The sequence below is a fragment of the Orcinus orca genome, chromosome 6 (genome assembly GCF_937001465.1).
Source record: "Orcinus orca chromosome 6, mOrcOrc1.1, whole genome shotgun sequence".
NCBI classification, from domain to species: Eukaryota; Metazoa; Chordata; class Mammalia; order Artiodactyla; family Delphinidae; genus Orcinus; species Orcinus orca.
The window spans coordinates 65,389,007-65,403,949 of record NC_064564.1 but is presented as its reverse complement, the minus strand read 5'-3'; the positions used below and the strand labels follow the sequence as shown (position 1 = coordinate 65,403,949).

The following is a 14,943-nucleotide window of genomic DNA, read 5'->3' as shown; positions in this document are numbered from 1 at the left end:
TCTTTTCATTTTGTTGATGGTTTCCTGTGCTGTGCAAAAGCTTTTAAGCTTAATTAGGTCCCATTTGTTTATTTTTGCTTTTATTTCCTTTGCTTTAGGAGATGGATCCAAAAAAATATTGCTGCAATTTATGTCAGAGACTGTTCTGCCTACGTTTTCCTCTAGGAATTTTATAGTATATGGTCTTACATTTAGATCTTTAATCCATTTTAAGTTTATTTTTGTGTGTGGTGTTAGAGAATGTTCTAATTTCATTCTTTTAGATCTAGCTGTCCAGTTTCCCCAGCACTGCTGAGAACTGTCTTTTCTCCATTGTATAGTTTTGCCTCCTTTGTCATAGATTAATTGACCATAAGTCTGTGGGTTTATTTCTGGGCTCTCTATTCTGTTCCATTGATCTCTGTGTGTCTGTTTTTGTACCAGTGCTATACTGTTTTGATGACTGTAGCTTTGTAGGATAGTCTGAAGTCAGGTAGAGTGATTCCTCCAGCTCCGTTTTTCTTTCTAAAGAATGTTTTGGGGGCTTCCCTGGTGGCGCAGTGGTTGAGAGTCTGCCTGCCACTGCAGGGGACACGGGTTTGTGCCTCGGTCAGGAAGATCCCACATGCCGTGGAGTGGCTGGGCCCGTGAGCCATGGCCGCTGAGCCTGTGCGTCTGGAGCCTGTGCTTCTCAACAGGAGAGGCCACAACAGTGAGAGGCCCACTACCGCAAAAAGATAAATAAATAAAATGTTTTGGGTATTTGTGGTCTTTTGTGTCTCCATACAAATTTTAAAATTATTTATTCTAGTTCTGTGAAAAATGCCATTGGTATTTTGATAGGGATTGCATTGAATCTGTAGATTGCCTTGGGTAGTATAGTCATTTTAACAGTATTAATTCTTCCAGTCCAAGAACCTGGTATATCTTTTCATCTGTTTGTCATCTTCATTTTGTCTCATCAGTGTTTTATTGTTTTCTGAATACAAGTCTTTTACCTCCTTAGGTAACTTTACTCCTAGGTATTTTATTTTTTGATTTTATAATAATTAAGTATTGTATGAGTAACTTTTCTTCCTTATGTAACGCGGACTTTGTGAGATAAAAGAAATCATTTTTTCCTTTTTCTTTTTCCTGTTTTATTGAAATATAGTTGACATATAGCACTGTAACAATGTAAGGTGTACGGCAAAATGACTTGACTTACATAATAATGAAATTATTATCACATTAGATTTGGTTAACATCCATCATCTCATGTAGATGGAAAAAAAAGAGAAAGAAAAAATATCTTTTCCTTCTGATGAGAACTGTTAGGATCTACCTTCTTAACAGCTTTCAAGTAATACCATACAGCAATGCTAACTGTAGTACATTACATTCTGAGTACTTATTTATTGTATAATTAAAAGAAATTACTGAAAGAGTTGGAGTACTACAGAAAATATCATAGTGTTAACTGAACTCGGGTTTGGCTGTTCACTGCTTGAAAGCCAGTACTTGAGAGACGAGTGCTTGTAGGAATGGAAAGATTGCTTTATTCTGGAGGCCAGCAACCTGGGAAGAATGCAGATTCGTGTCCCACAACCACCTCCAAATATTCTGCTCGGCCATGAAAGTTTTTAAAGGGAGTAAGGGGAAGTAATCTCAGTCTGTCATTGAGGCAGGAGTCACATTCTTCACCATCTCCCACTGCATGTGAGTTTGTCGACTCCTAGTGATCTTTCTTTAGATGCTATCTTTTTCACACAGTTTGCTCATGAGATTACTGAAGGGGAAGCTGGGGAAAAGAGCTTATCATCTCTTAATTACTTATTTTTCATTTCTTCTTAAATCTAAGAAAAGTATCAACAGGTTAGGCGAGGCGTTGGGTGATCAAAAGATTTGAAAGATGTGCTTGGGCTGGAGGCTGGTTAAAATATAGCTTTGCTAAAGTGACAAGACAAAAGGGGTCCCCTGCAGAGAGCTGCTTCCTGCAAAGGGTTGCTTCCTGCAAAGAGCTGCCTACAAATCCCCACTGTCAGACACCATTCCATTTCTATGGGATTATGGGTGAAGGTCTGTCTTCTGTAACTTCTTCATGCTGACATAGGGTGTGCTGTATTCTTAGAGTAGAAGATGTCAGCATGGGTCTGTAGCATCTCTTTGCTGGCAATTTTAGTTGCCCACTTACATATACGGGTAGAACAAGCTACAATTATTTTGAAGCCCACAAAGATACAGATTATTAAGAGCAATAGTGTTATTCCCATTCTCTTGAGGCTGGTTCTTGGAATTGTGCTAGCCATAGATTCAGTACGTCTCAAGATGGAGCAGCTTATGTCATGGTCACAGTCTGGTCATCATGCAGTTAGCTCTTCCCCTCTGGTGGCAGTTATAGTATCTGTACAACTCAGGAATGTACATCAGACACTGAAAGGTTCTGTGACTCTATTGTCCTAATTATTAATTTCTTGGGCCTGCTCTTTGTGACTGAGGGAGTCCTGGGAGACTTAAGCTTTTTTATATACAAGAGGAGCCTTTGTACTTGGGTGGGAGCCCACAAGGTTCTGCTTGGTTTTAATAGGTGTTCAACACCTGTTTATTATTTAGTTCATTCATTCTGAAACGACTAGGTAAATTCAAAGGAATGAAAAAAACACCTGGAGACATAATTTCTGGTAAGCACAAATTGTATAAATAATTGAGTCAGTATTTCTCCATATTTTACTTGAATTAGTATCACCTGAGGTTCCTGTTAAAACAGAAGATTCTTGGGCTCTAACCCAAGAAGTTGGAATTAGTAAATCTGAGGTGATGCCTACAAATATGAATTTTTACAAGTGTTGTAGGAGATTTTTTAAAATTTCAGCTTTATTGAGGTGTATTTGACATATAAAATTGTTAAGATATTTAAAGTGTACATCATGGTATATATACGTATGCATTGTAAAACGATTCCCTCTATCTAGTTTATTAACACATCCATCACCTCACATATTTTTCTTTTTGGTGAGAACATTTAAGTTCTACTCTCTTAGCAAATTTCAATAATAGACTACAGTATTATCAGTTATAGTCACCATGTTTTACATTAGCTCCTCAGACCTTACTCATCTTATAACAGATCCAGCAGATTCTTATACAAGTGATCCACATTCTCCAAATTATTCTTCTGCAAATTGAATTCTGACAGTCAAGCCTATATGATTTTTTGAAACACTACTCCTACAGCCCAGCTTTAATGGCTATAAAACTTCCACTCTTTTTAAAGGTATATATGACTATTATAAGAATGCTTTGATTGTTTTTTTGAAGTTTGAAGACTAAACATTTGTTTTACATATTATATGCTTACCTGATTAGAAGTTTGAGGACGTCATGATCTGGTTAAAGTTCCTTTTATTCCTAGAAATCCTTTTCTCAATAACTGGCTTCAGTCCCTCCTTTGCTGAGTGCCCTCAAACCAGTTAAATACCCAATTTACAGGTTATCAGTTTCTGTGTTTCCCTCTTTGGTTTTAGGTATTCTTGTTTTATTTTCAGATGTCTGGTAGTCCTTAACCTAAGGGTGCAGGCCGTAGGGTATGATTTCAGGAACTCAATGAGGTGTCTTGAAGATTCCAACATCTAAAGGAAAAACGAAAACATTTCTGTTTTCCACTAATGCCTTGATCTTTATTAAAATACAGACAAACACCTCTTAGGATAGTAACTTATTCATTCGTTCATTCATTCATTCATTTAACAACTTTTTATTGAATACCTGCTACAGCAAGACCATAGTAGAATGGAGTGAGGGAAGGAGTATCTTAGATGTCGTTAATAGAAACTGAAGGGGCTTTGCTGGTGGTGCAGTTGTTGAGAGTCCGCCTGCCAATGCAGGGGACACGGGTTCGTGCCCCGGTCCGGGAAGATCCCACATGCCGCAGAGCGGCTGGGCCCGTGAGCCATGGCCGCCGGGCCTGCGCGTCTGGAGCCTGTGCTCCGCAAATGGGAGAGGCCACAACAGTGAGAGGCCCGCGTACCGCAAAAAAATAAATAAATAAATAGAAACTGAAGGAATTGAAAGGAATACAGTTGAAGAACAGAAACTTTGAGCCACTGAAAATGAGTTTTTAAATATGAAGCCATCTCTAGGCTTAAGCTATGATAGAACACTTATGCTTTGGAGACCATAATATTGTCCAAAATCTAGTGTCCTAAAACAAGTGAATGTTTAAAAATTGTATTTCTCTGATTATCTTTACCAGGATATAAATGCATCTGCAAAATTCTGCATCATTTTTCCTTTATTTTACTTTTAAAACTGTGAAGATATTCATTATATTGATAAGATTTCATGATATTTTAAAACAGTTTTATTCAGGTATAATTTACATATCATAAAGTTCACTCATTTTAATTGTACAGTTCAATTTTTTTATTGAGTTGTAAAGGTTCTTTATATATTATGAATACAGGTCTCCAGATATAGGTTCTCCTGTTTATGATTTGCAAATATTTTTCCCATCCTGTGGATTCTTTTCACTTTCTTGAAAGTATTATTTGCAGCACAAGAGTTTAAATTTTGAAGTAATCTAATTTATCTGTATTTTCCTTTGTCTTTGGTACCATGATATTTTAATATTAGATAAATAATTTATGCCTCTACTGAAGGAAAAACATGCCTGATTTGCTTGACTTCTTAATGTAATTTAACTCACTGATGTTTTCCGAATTTTCACTTCCAGCTTATTTCTGAGAAATAATCAAGGAACTCTACTCATTTTTAAAATTTTCAGGAATAATGGAAGAACAGATGAATGATTAGTTCTTGGCAGAATGAAATAAGCTTCTTTGTTCCTAGAAATATCCAGTAGAGTATGGATCTCTGACTAGTATAACTAAAAACATATTCTTTCCCAGACTTAAAAAAAAATACGTGTAAGATAACATCTCTGTGTGTCTGTGCCTGTGTGTTAGGTGCATCTGTGTCTGTGAGCACATGCCTCTGTGTGTACATATGTACCTGTATATATCAATATGTCTTTGTACATCTCTTTGTGCATGTGTATGTATAAGATACTTACTCTTTTGTATGCCAGTTCCTAATTGGACATTGTGGCTTAGGTATTGGAGTGCAGAAAATAAAGGAAACAAATAAGATTTTTCTGTTTTCATTCTCCATCTGCTCTTTAAAATCCTAGGTTTGCTAAAGGGTGGGAAGAAGAGAGCTGGAAAATGGAAAGAGTTTAAAGGAGACCCTGCTGAATTTGCAAACACTAGGCCAGGGCCAAGGCCACTTACATAGCAACTGAGGTATATTATATACCTCATATCACTAGACTCCCTTTCTAGACAACTAAGCAAATATTAGAGTTTCCAGTGGCCTCCTCCAATTGTAATAATAAGATGCAGGTTTCATTTTATGGTACAAAAATAGTATAATAAGGCAAGGCTTAATTTCAGAACTTTTAGAGCCTGAATTTTAGGCTACTTTAAAAATTCAATATAAGAAAAACATCAGGAAAAATGTTTTTATGCTTCAAAAGTTAACAACTATGTCTCTTGAAAAATTTTAGTGTTTCTAACAAGTCTGGTTCGGATAGCATGACATCAAAGTGGATTCACTATATTTAAGAAATCATACATTACTGTGGTGTTAGCAAAGGATGTATGTCTGGTCCTTTATTCCAGGGATCAAAGTGGAAAGACTTGTAGTTTGTTATCTTAAACTCTTCTTTTTATGTCCAGATAAGCTTTCAAAGCCTTGTTAAATCAAGTAGCCATTGGTGTTTATGTAAATTGTAATCCAAATTTATTAAGGCTCTTGGTATAACTAAAGTTTTTGACAGAAGTAGATAAAGTAGGAATCATTTGTATTCTGATTGTATTTTTAAACCTTTTCAGTTTTTTTCCCCTATACTTACTGAGGCTCTCCTATATCCTATCAAGACTTTCATTAAATTTTATATATCTGTTTATCTACAAATATATAATTGCCATGAAAAGGAAAGGAGTGTGACTTTTGATATCTGAAAAATGAGTAGAATTTAGTGGGTGGAGAGAGGTAAGTGTTGGAGGTGGAGAGTAGATGCTCATGGAAGAGGCCTTGTAGCAGAAGGGACCATAGGAAGAATGAAGAGAGTCAGTATGGCTAGAGCTCAAAGAGTTAGTAGGTGATGAGGCAGGGACTAGACTATGTAGAACCTTAGCAACGTGTTGATAAGGGTAAGAACACTAAGAAACTATTTAAGAGTATTAAGCAAGGGTAAAAAGATTAGATTTGTGTTTTTAAAAGATCCCCATGACTCCACACCAGTGTAGAAAACAAATCAGAGGGTTGGAAGAGAAAATGGAAATGTGGGTCAACCAGAGAGTAAGGCCATTGCAGTAGTTCCTCCAGGAGATGCAGTTGATTGGGTTAATAATGAGGAAAATGGGCAAATTAGAGAAATATTTAGAAGGTAAAATCAAAGGAAAATGGTGGTGGATTGAATAGTGGGGGTTGATAGAGAGGTGGTATGAGGGTGATTTCCTGAGTTTCTAGGGCTTGTGGAAATAGGGGAACTGTAGTGCTGTGTACTCGGATAGGGAATGCTGTAAGATGATCTTTCGGGGAGGACGTTAGGGGGACTCATGAGTTTGGTTTGACACATTGTTTGAGGCACTTTTGAGACATCCATGTTATAAGGGTAAATTGACTTGACTGTGGAAGATATGGGTCTGGAGCTTAGAGATCTGGGCTACAGCTAGAGATATCACAGTCATTTGCATATAGAGTATCTAGTGCGAAAGAAAGTGTAGATAAGAAGAGAAGAGGGCCCATAATTAAGTCTTGAGGAACTCCAACAATTATCACCAGCTAAAGGGGATTGAACCTGTAAAGAAGATTGACGAGTAGCCAAAGAGATGGGAAGAAAATCAGGAAAGCTAAGGGGAGACAGTTTCAAGGAGAGCATGATCAACAGTGTTGGATGCTGCTGAAAAATGACAAGTAAAATGAACAAGGAATTTGGTTTTAGCAACATGGAAGTTTTTCTTGATTTTAGCAAGAGAAGTTTCTACGGAATGATGGAACAGAAGCCAGATTGGGGTGAGTTAAGGAGTAAATGGAAGGAAGGAAAATAGAAATGGCTATATAAACTTCAAAAAGAAGCCAGATAGGCTGTAGCTGGAGGAAGATGAGGGATAAGGAAATTTTACATTTAAGATAGGAAGAACATTAGTATTTTTAAAACTTGTGGATAGAAGAGAAATAATATATAGGGTAAAATTCCCCAGAGGGTGGATATATATTAGAGGAAAAGAGGGGGTATAGGTAAGTACATGTCAAAGGAATGGCTTTAACAGATTTATACCTTATTTATTGTAACAAGTGGGAAGGAGGAGAGAATGAGTGCAGATGTATGAAAGTTTGCTAGCAAGATACTGAGGGATCTCTGCTTAGAGAAGCTTTTTTTACTTTTTCTCCCTAAGAAAGAGGTGAAGTCATTTGCCGAAAGTGAAGAGAAATGTAGCTGAGGTTTAAGGCAAAAGAAAGCTAGGAGGTTTGAGGATTTTGGAGAGGGTTTGACATAGTTGTGGGACTTGGGAAAATTAATTAAACAGAGAAATGTCATAAAAGTGATGGCAGTGATAAAAGCCTATTTGAAATTGGTGATTACGAATTTATGATGCAACCTATCTACCTTGTCAAATGACTTTCTCCAGCAGCTTTGGCTACTTGAGTACAAAACTGAGAGTTCCTTAAGTGGATTAGGGTAGAGAGGGAAAGGGAGTAAGTAAGCAGTGGTATGCTGGTAAATGTTTAACAACCAGTTCTTAAAAAAAAAAAAAAGTCTGATTTGTTTGTAATTTTTGCTGATATCCATGGTTTAAAAACCCTCTCTGTGGCCAGTTTCAGAGTATCAACCTGACATTACTGAATGCGGAATTGAAAAGAGATGAGGAATAGCAAACCTTTTCCACCACTCGGATATGATAGACATTTATACCTCAAAAGCATAGATAGTAGTAAAATGTAAAATAAAATTAAAAATGTAAAATAATTAGGAAGTGATGCCTTTTGAGTAATCGTTACCTATATTTTAAATATACTTAATTTGTAAGTTTATTTAAGTTAAATTTTAATGATCACTGTTTAATAATCAGTGCTATTTAACAAATAATCCTTAAAATGTAACAATAATCTCTAAACATTAGCCAGCTCCATCACTCAGGTACGGTAGAATGTGGTAAGTGATATTATGGAATGGTGCACAGAATGCTGTCATACAAAGGGAGTAGCATCTAACGAGGTTATAGAGGTCCAGAAAGGTTTCCTGGATTTGATGATGCTTGAGCTGAGACTTGTAGAATGAGTAAGAGCTAACCAGATAAGAGATGGGTGATGGGAAGGAGGATTAGCATATGTGAAGGCATGGAAATTTAATATAGTTGTACCTTCAGAAATAAAATGTTTTTCATTTGTGAGACATTGGAGCAGGAGAGAAATAAGTTATCTACCTTCCTTAGGATATTTTACATAGAGATGGAAGTACAAAAGATTCAGAACATTTCCAAATGGAATGTTTTGATTGCAAAGGAATTATTAGGAGTTATTGAAGCTTGCCTGAGAAAAATAATGCATACAAAAGAAGTGTGTTTACCTAATGTATATCGGTAGCATCTAACAAAATGTAACAATTTCCAGAATTCAGATACATTTTAGAGTACAGCCAAAAACTGGTATATAAGATAATCAGAGAAAATAAATTTTTAGACTCCAATGTTAACTAGACTATGTCTTCATTTCATTATGGAAGAAAATTAACATCTCTTGCTCTAAAAATTTATGGTGACTCAGAATTTGTAAAGGCATTCACATCATCAAACAAAACCTTAAGGTTTTATACTATATGGATGGTGGCTGTGTCACTTTTTTCCATTTGACTACTGTGCTGTTTACTTATTATGGAGAAAGTTGGTGACTTCTCTTTTAATTTTGTTTTCCAATTTGTTCTGCTCTTGTGTGTGCTCTTTACCCCTAGCTACAAGACATTTTTACCAAAATGTGTTCGAGCAAAGATCCAAGACTATCATATTTTGACAAGGAAGCGAATAAGGTACAGATTTCGCAGATTTATTGAGCAATTCAGCCATTGCAAAGCCACTGCCAGAAACTTGAAACTTAAGTATCTTATAAATCTGGAAACTCTTCAGTCTGCCTTCTACACAGAGCAATTTGAAGTAAAAGAACCTGGAAGAGGTCCTTCAGGTGAGGAGATTTTTGCAACCATTATAATAACTGGAAACGGTGGAATTCAGTGGTCAAGAGGGAAACATAAAGAAAGTGAGACACTGACAGAACAGGTAATCCTCAATGATATGTTCTCATTCTTTGTTAATTTAAGTAGAATGGCAGTAGAAGCAAAGTACTTTTAGTCATTTGAAACATGGTCTTGCACTTCTCTTCTCCCATTGATACAAATGGAAGTTTTTAATAACGTGATGCCAACAAGGTCATACCCTATTGTTCTTTTCCCATTGTTCTTAAATGGCATTTTATTTAATTTTTTATGACTAAATAATTAGTAATGGTGTTCTTGTAGTTTCACTCTTGAATTCTAAGAGTGATGTTTAAGGTAGTTTTGCTTCCTTTTTTCCTTTTACTATTATTGATAGTATGAAGCACAATCATGAAATTTAATTAGTTCGAAAAGATTAATTTTCATTGATTTTATGATGTATACTTGTTAAATAATTTAGTTTTTGTTTGCATTACAAATTTTAAGTTTGTTCATATCTGTGGTTCTTAGGATGTTATCTGATATATATATATTTTTTATCTTCATTCTTTGGTAAACTCAATTTTCTGGCAATGGTTTCTATTAATGTTGATTGGATTGAAGGGTACTATAGCACTCTTTAGATTCCTGGCACCCTTTAATGCTCTCATTTTTAAGTGAAAGCAAGATACAGTGTAGTTTTAGGGTTACATTATTGGGGGAGAGAATCCCATTTAATGCTTAATCTATTGGTATCAATATTTTTTAAAAAGAATTTGGAATGAAATCTCCTTCATAAGAGTCTTGTTTTAAAATGGCTCCATAAATTCTACCTGTTTTTAATATCAACTGCTCTTAATTACAGGATTTACAGTTATATTGTGATTTTCCTGATATTATTGATGTCAGTATTAAACAAGCAAACCAAGAAGGCTCAAATGAAAGCAGAATTGTAACTATTCATAAGCAAGATGGTAAAAGTCTAGTAAGTTTGCTTTATCATTAATAATGGTTATGTCTTACAGTTGTCAGAAATAAGTATTTCAGAATCTTAATACCAAAGTTACTTTCTTGTAGGGATGTTGATTATAGTTTTAAATAGAGCTGTAAACATAAACAACAATTTAGTAAGCTTTTTGATTACATCTATCTTTTTGTATCACTACCAACACTATCTTCCCGTAGAGTATCTTGTACATTAATGTATTTTTCAGTCATTTTCATAATTAGAAAAAGCACCAGTTACCTCCTGCCCTCTCCTCCCCCACCCCCAGCCTCAATTGTGCTAGTTCCCTGTTGTAATGCTCATTCCTCACTACAGTCAACCCTCTGTATCTGTGGGTTCCATATCCACAGATTCAACCAACCGCAGATTGAAAATATTCAGGAAAAAAAATTCCAGAAAGTTCCAAAAAGCAAAACTTGAATTTACTATGTACAGGCAACTATTTGCATAGCATTTACATTGAACTTACAACTATTCATATAGCATTTACATTATATTAGGTATTATAAGTAATCTAGAGATGATTTAAAGTATATGGGAGGATGTAAGTAGGTTTTATGCAGATAATATGTCATTTTATATAAGAGACTTAAGGATCCACGGATTTTGGTATCTGTGGAGGGAGAGAGAGATACAGAGGGATGGAGGAACAACTGTATAATCTTTTTTACCAATAGAGATGTACGTAATTCTGGCCATACCACCTCTTTATATAACAAAATGTAAACCAATCCCAAGTGATCCCTACCCAAACTGTGAGACATGTTTGACTCTAAAAGATTAACTCCTTCTCTTTTTTAAAATAGCTTCAGAGGGAATTCCCTGGCAGTCCATGGTTAGGACTCTGTGCTTCCACTGCAGGGGGCATGGGTTCAATACCTGGTTGGGGAACTAAGATGCCCCATGCTGCATGGCGTAGCCAAAAAAAAATAATAAAATAAAACAGAATAGCTTCAGACACCCCACTTACTTTAATTGAAAGGGAAGAAATGAATTCCTTTATACTCTGCTCTTAAATTGCTTATTTTTCTGGCTCTGTTTTCTTTCTAACTCAGATATTTCTTGTACTTGGGGCTTAAACGTCATATTAATGTTATTTGTTTATTTAACTTAAGTATCTATATGACTTACCTACCAGGCCATTTCAGGGTTTTATGACCAAAATTATAAAACTTGCAACTCACTTTCATCAGCATGCCTTCCTTTTCTTAGGTATTAATCCTTTGTTGTACAGGTTTGCAGTTTGCCAAGTCTTTTAACATTGTTTATGGTATCTTTTATAGTACCTATTTTTATGGCCTATTTGTGTTAGCTAGATACCTTTTATAGTTCAGATACCTCACACAGTTCTCTCCTTATTATAATTTTTGATATAAGTCCATACTCTGTGTTCTCATTGTGACTAAATATTGCTGAGCCAAGCATTATATCGTGATCACATGTCCATTCTTGTACATACAACTTTTTGTTTTTCTGGGAGTTGATCATACCTTCAACTTTTTTCAGGATTTCTAATTAATACAAACTTTTATATCAGATTAGATAGATTTATAATTAAGATGACTAGCACATTTGTCTAATAGGTGTATTGGAAAATACAATAAAATTATGGGTGTAGAGTGAACTATAACTAGAAAGGCATGATAAACTCATATTTGAGAGGGCCTTAAATATCAGACACAAGAATCTGTAATTCACTTTGGGTAATTGGGAGCCTTAAAAGACATTTGAGCAATTTAGAAGAAACCAATTTAGAAGAATTATCTAACAACATAGAGTGAAAATAATTTTCTTCTTTTTCCTTTCTCCTCTTAGGAAATTGAACTTATGTCATTAAGAGAAGCTTTGTCTTTTGTGTCATTAATTGATGGATATTACAGGTTAACTGCAGATGCACATCATTATCTTTGTAAAGAAGTAGCACCTCCAATGGTGCTTGAAAATATACAAAGCAACTGTCATGGCCCAATTTCGTGAGTAATACAGACTTTAAAAGTAAAATTTTTTTAAAGTAAATGAGGTATTTACATAGAAGAGTTTACACAACAGAATGATATACCTAGGTTTAGGAAGTTTAGGAAAGAAATATTATCTTAATCTGACAGAAATTGTTTTTCTTTTAATGAAAGCCTATTTCCAATCAGACTACATAATAATTAGAATTATTTAGAATATAACTTACCATCTGTATCCCAATCTATAATACTAACTTGCTGTATAAGTTTGATATTTAGTTCCCTAGGTGTGTTTAATTAATTCTTCGGTGTTAATTTTTTTTAAAACCTTCCAATTTATGTTTCATTAATTTGGAAATACTGCAGAGGAGCCACAGTGCAAAATTTGATAATCATCATTATTTTTGGATAATCCATCTCCTTCTACTGAAAGCTTTGAACACAAAATGTATATGATGTCCATATTTCTAGACTAGTTCTGTGCAGTATGTTCCACAGTGATGAAAATGAAAATGTTCTATATCTGTGCTGTTTAATAATTGCTGCTAGCCACATGTGGCTATTTAGTATTTAAAATGTGGCTAGTGCAACTAAGGAACTGAATTTTTAATTTAATTTAATTTTAATAACTTTACATTTACAGTTGACCCTTAAACAACACAAGGTGTTAATCCACATATAATTTATAGTCCATCCTCTGTATCAGTGGTTCCTCTGCATCCTTGGATTCAAACAACCACAGACTGTGCAGTACTGTAATATTTACTATTGAAAAATATCTGCGAATAAGTGGACCCTTGCAGTTCAAACCCACGTTGTTCAAGGGTCAACTGTAAATAGCTTCATGTGGCTACTAGCTACCGTGTTGATACACACAGTTGTAAACCTTTACTTTAACACTGATAAAGCCAGCTATCATGCACAACATCTATTTACCCCAAGTCCTAGTTATCTTTCAGCCAGGATGTGCTTTATGATTGGCACCAGGTCTGAAGGACTTGAGCAGAAGAAACAATCTGGGATTTTGAGCATACGTTTTTTACCTTAACCTATCCTTAACTATTTGAGAAATCATGTCCTGACTGGTATTTAAGACGATTTGGCCTATACCTAATGTCTGTTTAAGAAGTACGGTTGATATGAAAAAGTTGCACTACTTGAACATTCTATAATTTACATATTCAGTATTTTTTAAAATCCTACATCCATTCATTCATTATCCATTCATTCATTATCCATCCATCCATTCTTTCATTTATTTGTAGAACATTTACTGAGTACCTGATATGCACCAGGCACTGGTTTAGGTATGAGAAATACAGTAATAAGTGAAACAGATAACTCTTGCTTTCATGTAGATTGCATTTCTTTCAAGATGTGCAGCTTCAGTTAAACATGTAGCAAATTTTAAAAATTTGTAGTCTTTGTTGCTTGTCATGGGTCTTCTATTAGACTTTGGTATTATATTAAAGATGCACAAATTTTTATATTAGCAATTGCTGTGGTAGAAGAGACATGAGTGTTTTATGACATATTGTTTGTATAGTTTATGGTTTTTTTTTTGTGGTACGCGGGCCTCTCACTGTTGTGGCCTCTCCCGCTGTGGAGCACAGGCTCCGGACGCGCAGGCTCAGCGGCCATGGCTCACGGTCCCAGCCGCTCCGTGGCACGTGGGATCTTCCCGGACTGGGGCACGAACCCGTGTCCCCTGCATCGGCAGGCGGACTCTCAACCACTGCAACACCAGGGAAGCCCGAGATTATGGTTTTTAAAATACTAAATTTGAAATCAGAAGGCAGAAAATTCATATGAATGAATTGTTCTTTGTGATTTTGTATGTCTTATAATACCTTTTGTTTTTAAAGCAATATAATTGCCCCTTGAATTGGTTTGAATTTATTGCAAAATAGCTTGGTACTTTAATATTTTTCCTTGTAAGATTATTGATAAAAATATAAAGTAGAGGAGACTTCTAAAAATTCTGAGAGTTTTAGATTTGACTTTCGACTTTTAGATGACATTTTGGTCATAATGTCATGGTTCTTGCTACATTATCATGCAAATTACTTCTTTACCTTTAGAATGGATTTTGCCATCAGTAAACTGAAGAAAACTGGTAATCAGACTGGACTCTATGTACTTCGATGCAGTCCTAAGGACTTTAATAAATATTTTCTGACTTTTGCTGTTGAGGTTAGTATGTCACACTAATTAATGGTAACATCTTTATTTAGTGCATATAATTTCCCTTTTGTAATATCTACCATATTTCCTTTTTAATACTCAGAATGATGGCTTTGGATATGATGGCTTTGGATATGATAACTAGCAATTAAGTAAACTTAATTTACCTCAGCTATTCTTCATAAACAAGATATAATTTCTAGGACTTATGTTAAAAATTATTTGTAATATCTTACTATCTTCTGGAATTTGTTTTTTTGATGTTTGGGTGTTACCAGTGTGTTAACTTTCATCAAGTCTCTTGAAGTTTTTTTCACAAAAATGCATATCTTTACCAAAACATGTAGAACTAAATAAATCAGAAGTAAACTTTCCTTTTACAGATAATGGTTATAGGATTAGAGTGAAATAGGGTAATAACAAAGAAAGAGACATTATTGCACTTTTAACTAGTGGTTTTCCAATATTAAGAATAATGATCTACAATGTATGTTTTAAATGTAAAACTGCAAGGAAATCTCACTGTTAATACAGATCATTTTGGATCTCAGCTACGATTGTTTACTATCCAAAATTATCTAAAAAGATAC

At 35.0% G+C, this 14,943-nt stretch overlaps 1 protein-coding gene across 7 annotated transcripts in view; it reads left to right on the top strand.

The window, feature by feature from the left end:
* The window catches only part of LOC101275108 (tyrosine-protein kinase JAK2), a 375,537-nt gene that overhangs the window by 328,070 nt on the left and 32,524 nt on the right, over positions 1-14,943 (top strand). For all 7 annotated transcript variants that reach the window (XM_049711311.1, XM_049711312.1, XM_049711310.1 and 4 more), the window contains 4 exons: positions 8,972-9,293; positions 10,074-10,193; positions 12,030-12,187; positions 14,251-14,362. In XM_049711311.1, coding sequence (XP_049567268.1) covers positions 8,972-9,293; positions 10,074-10,193; positions 12,030-12,187; positions 14,251-14,362 — 712 coding nt within the window. The remainder of the gene's footprint in view (positions 1-8,971; positions 9,294-10,073; positions 10,194-12,029; positions 12,188-14,250; positions 14,363-14,943) is intronic.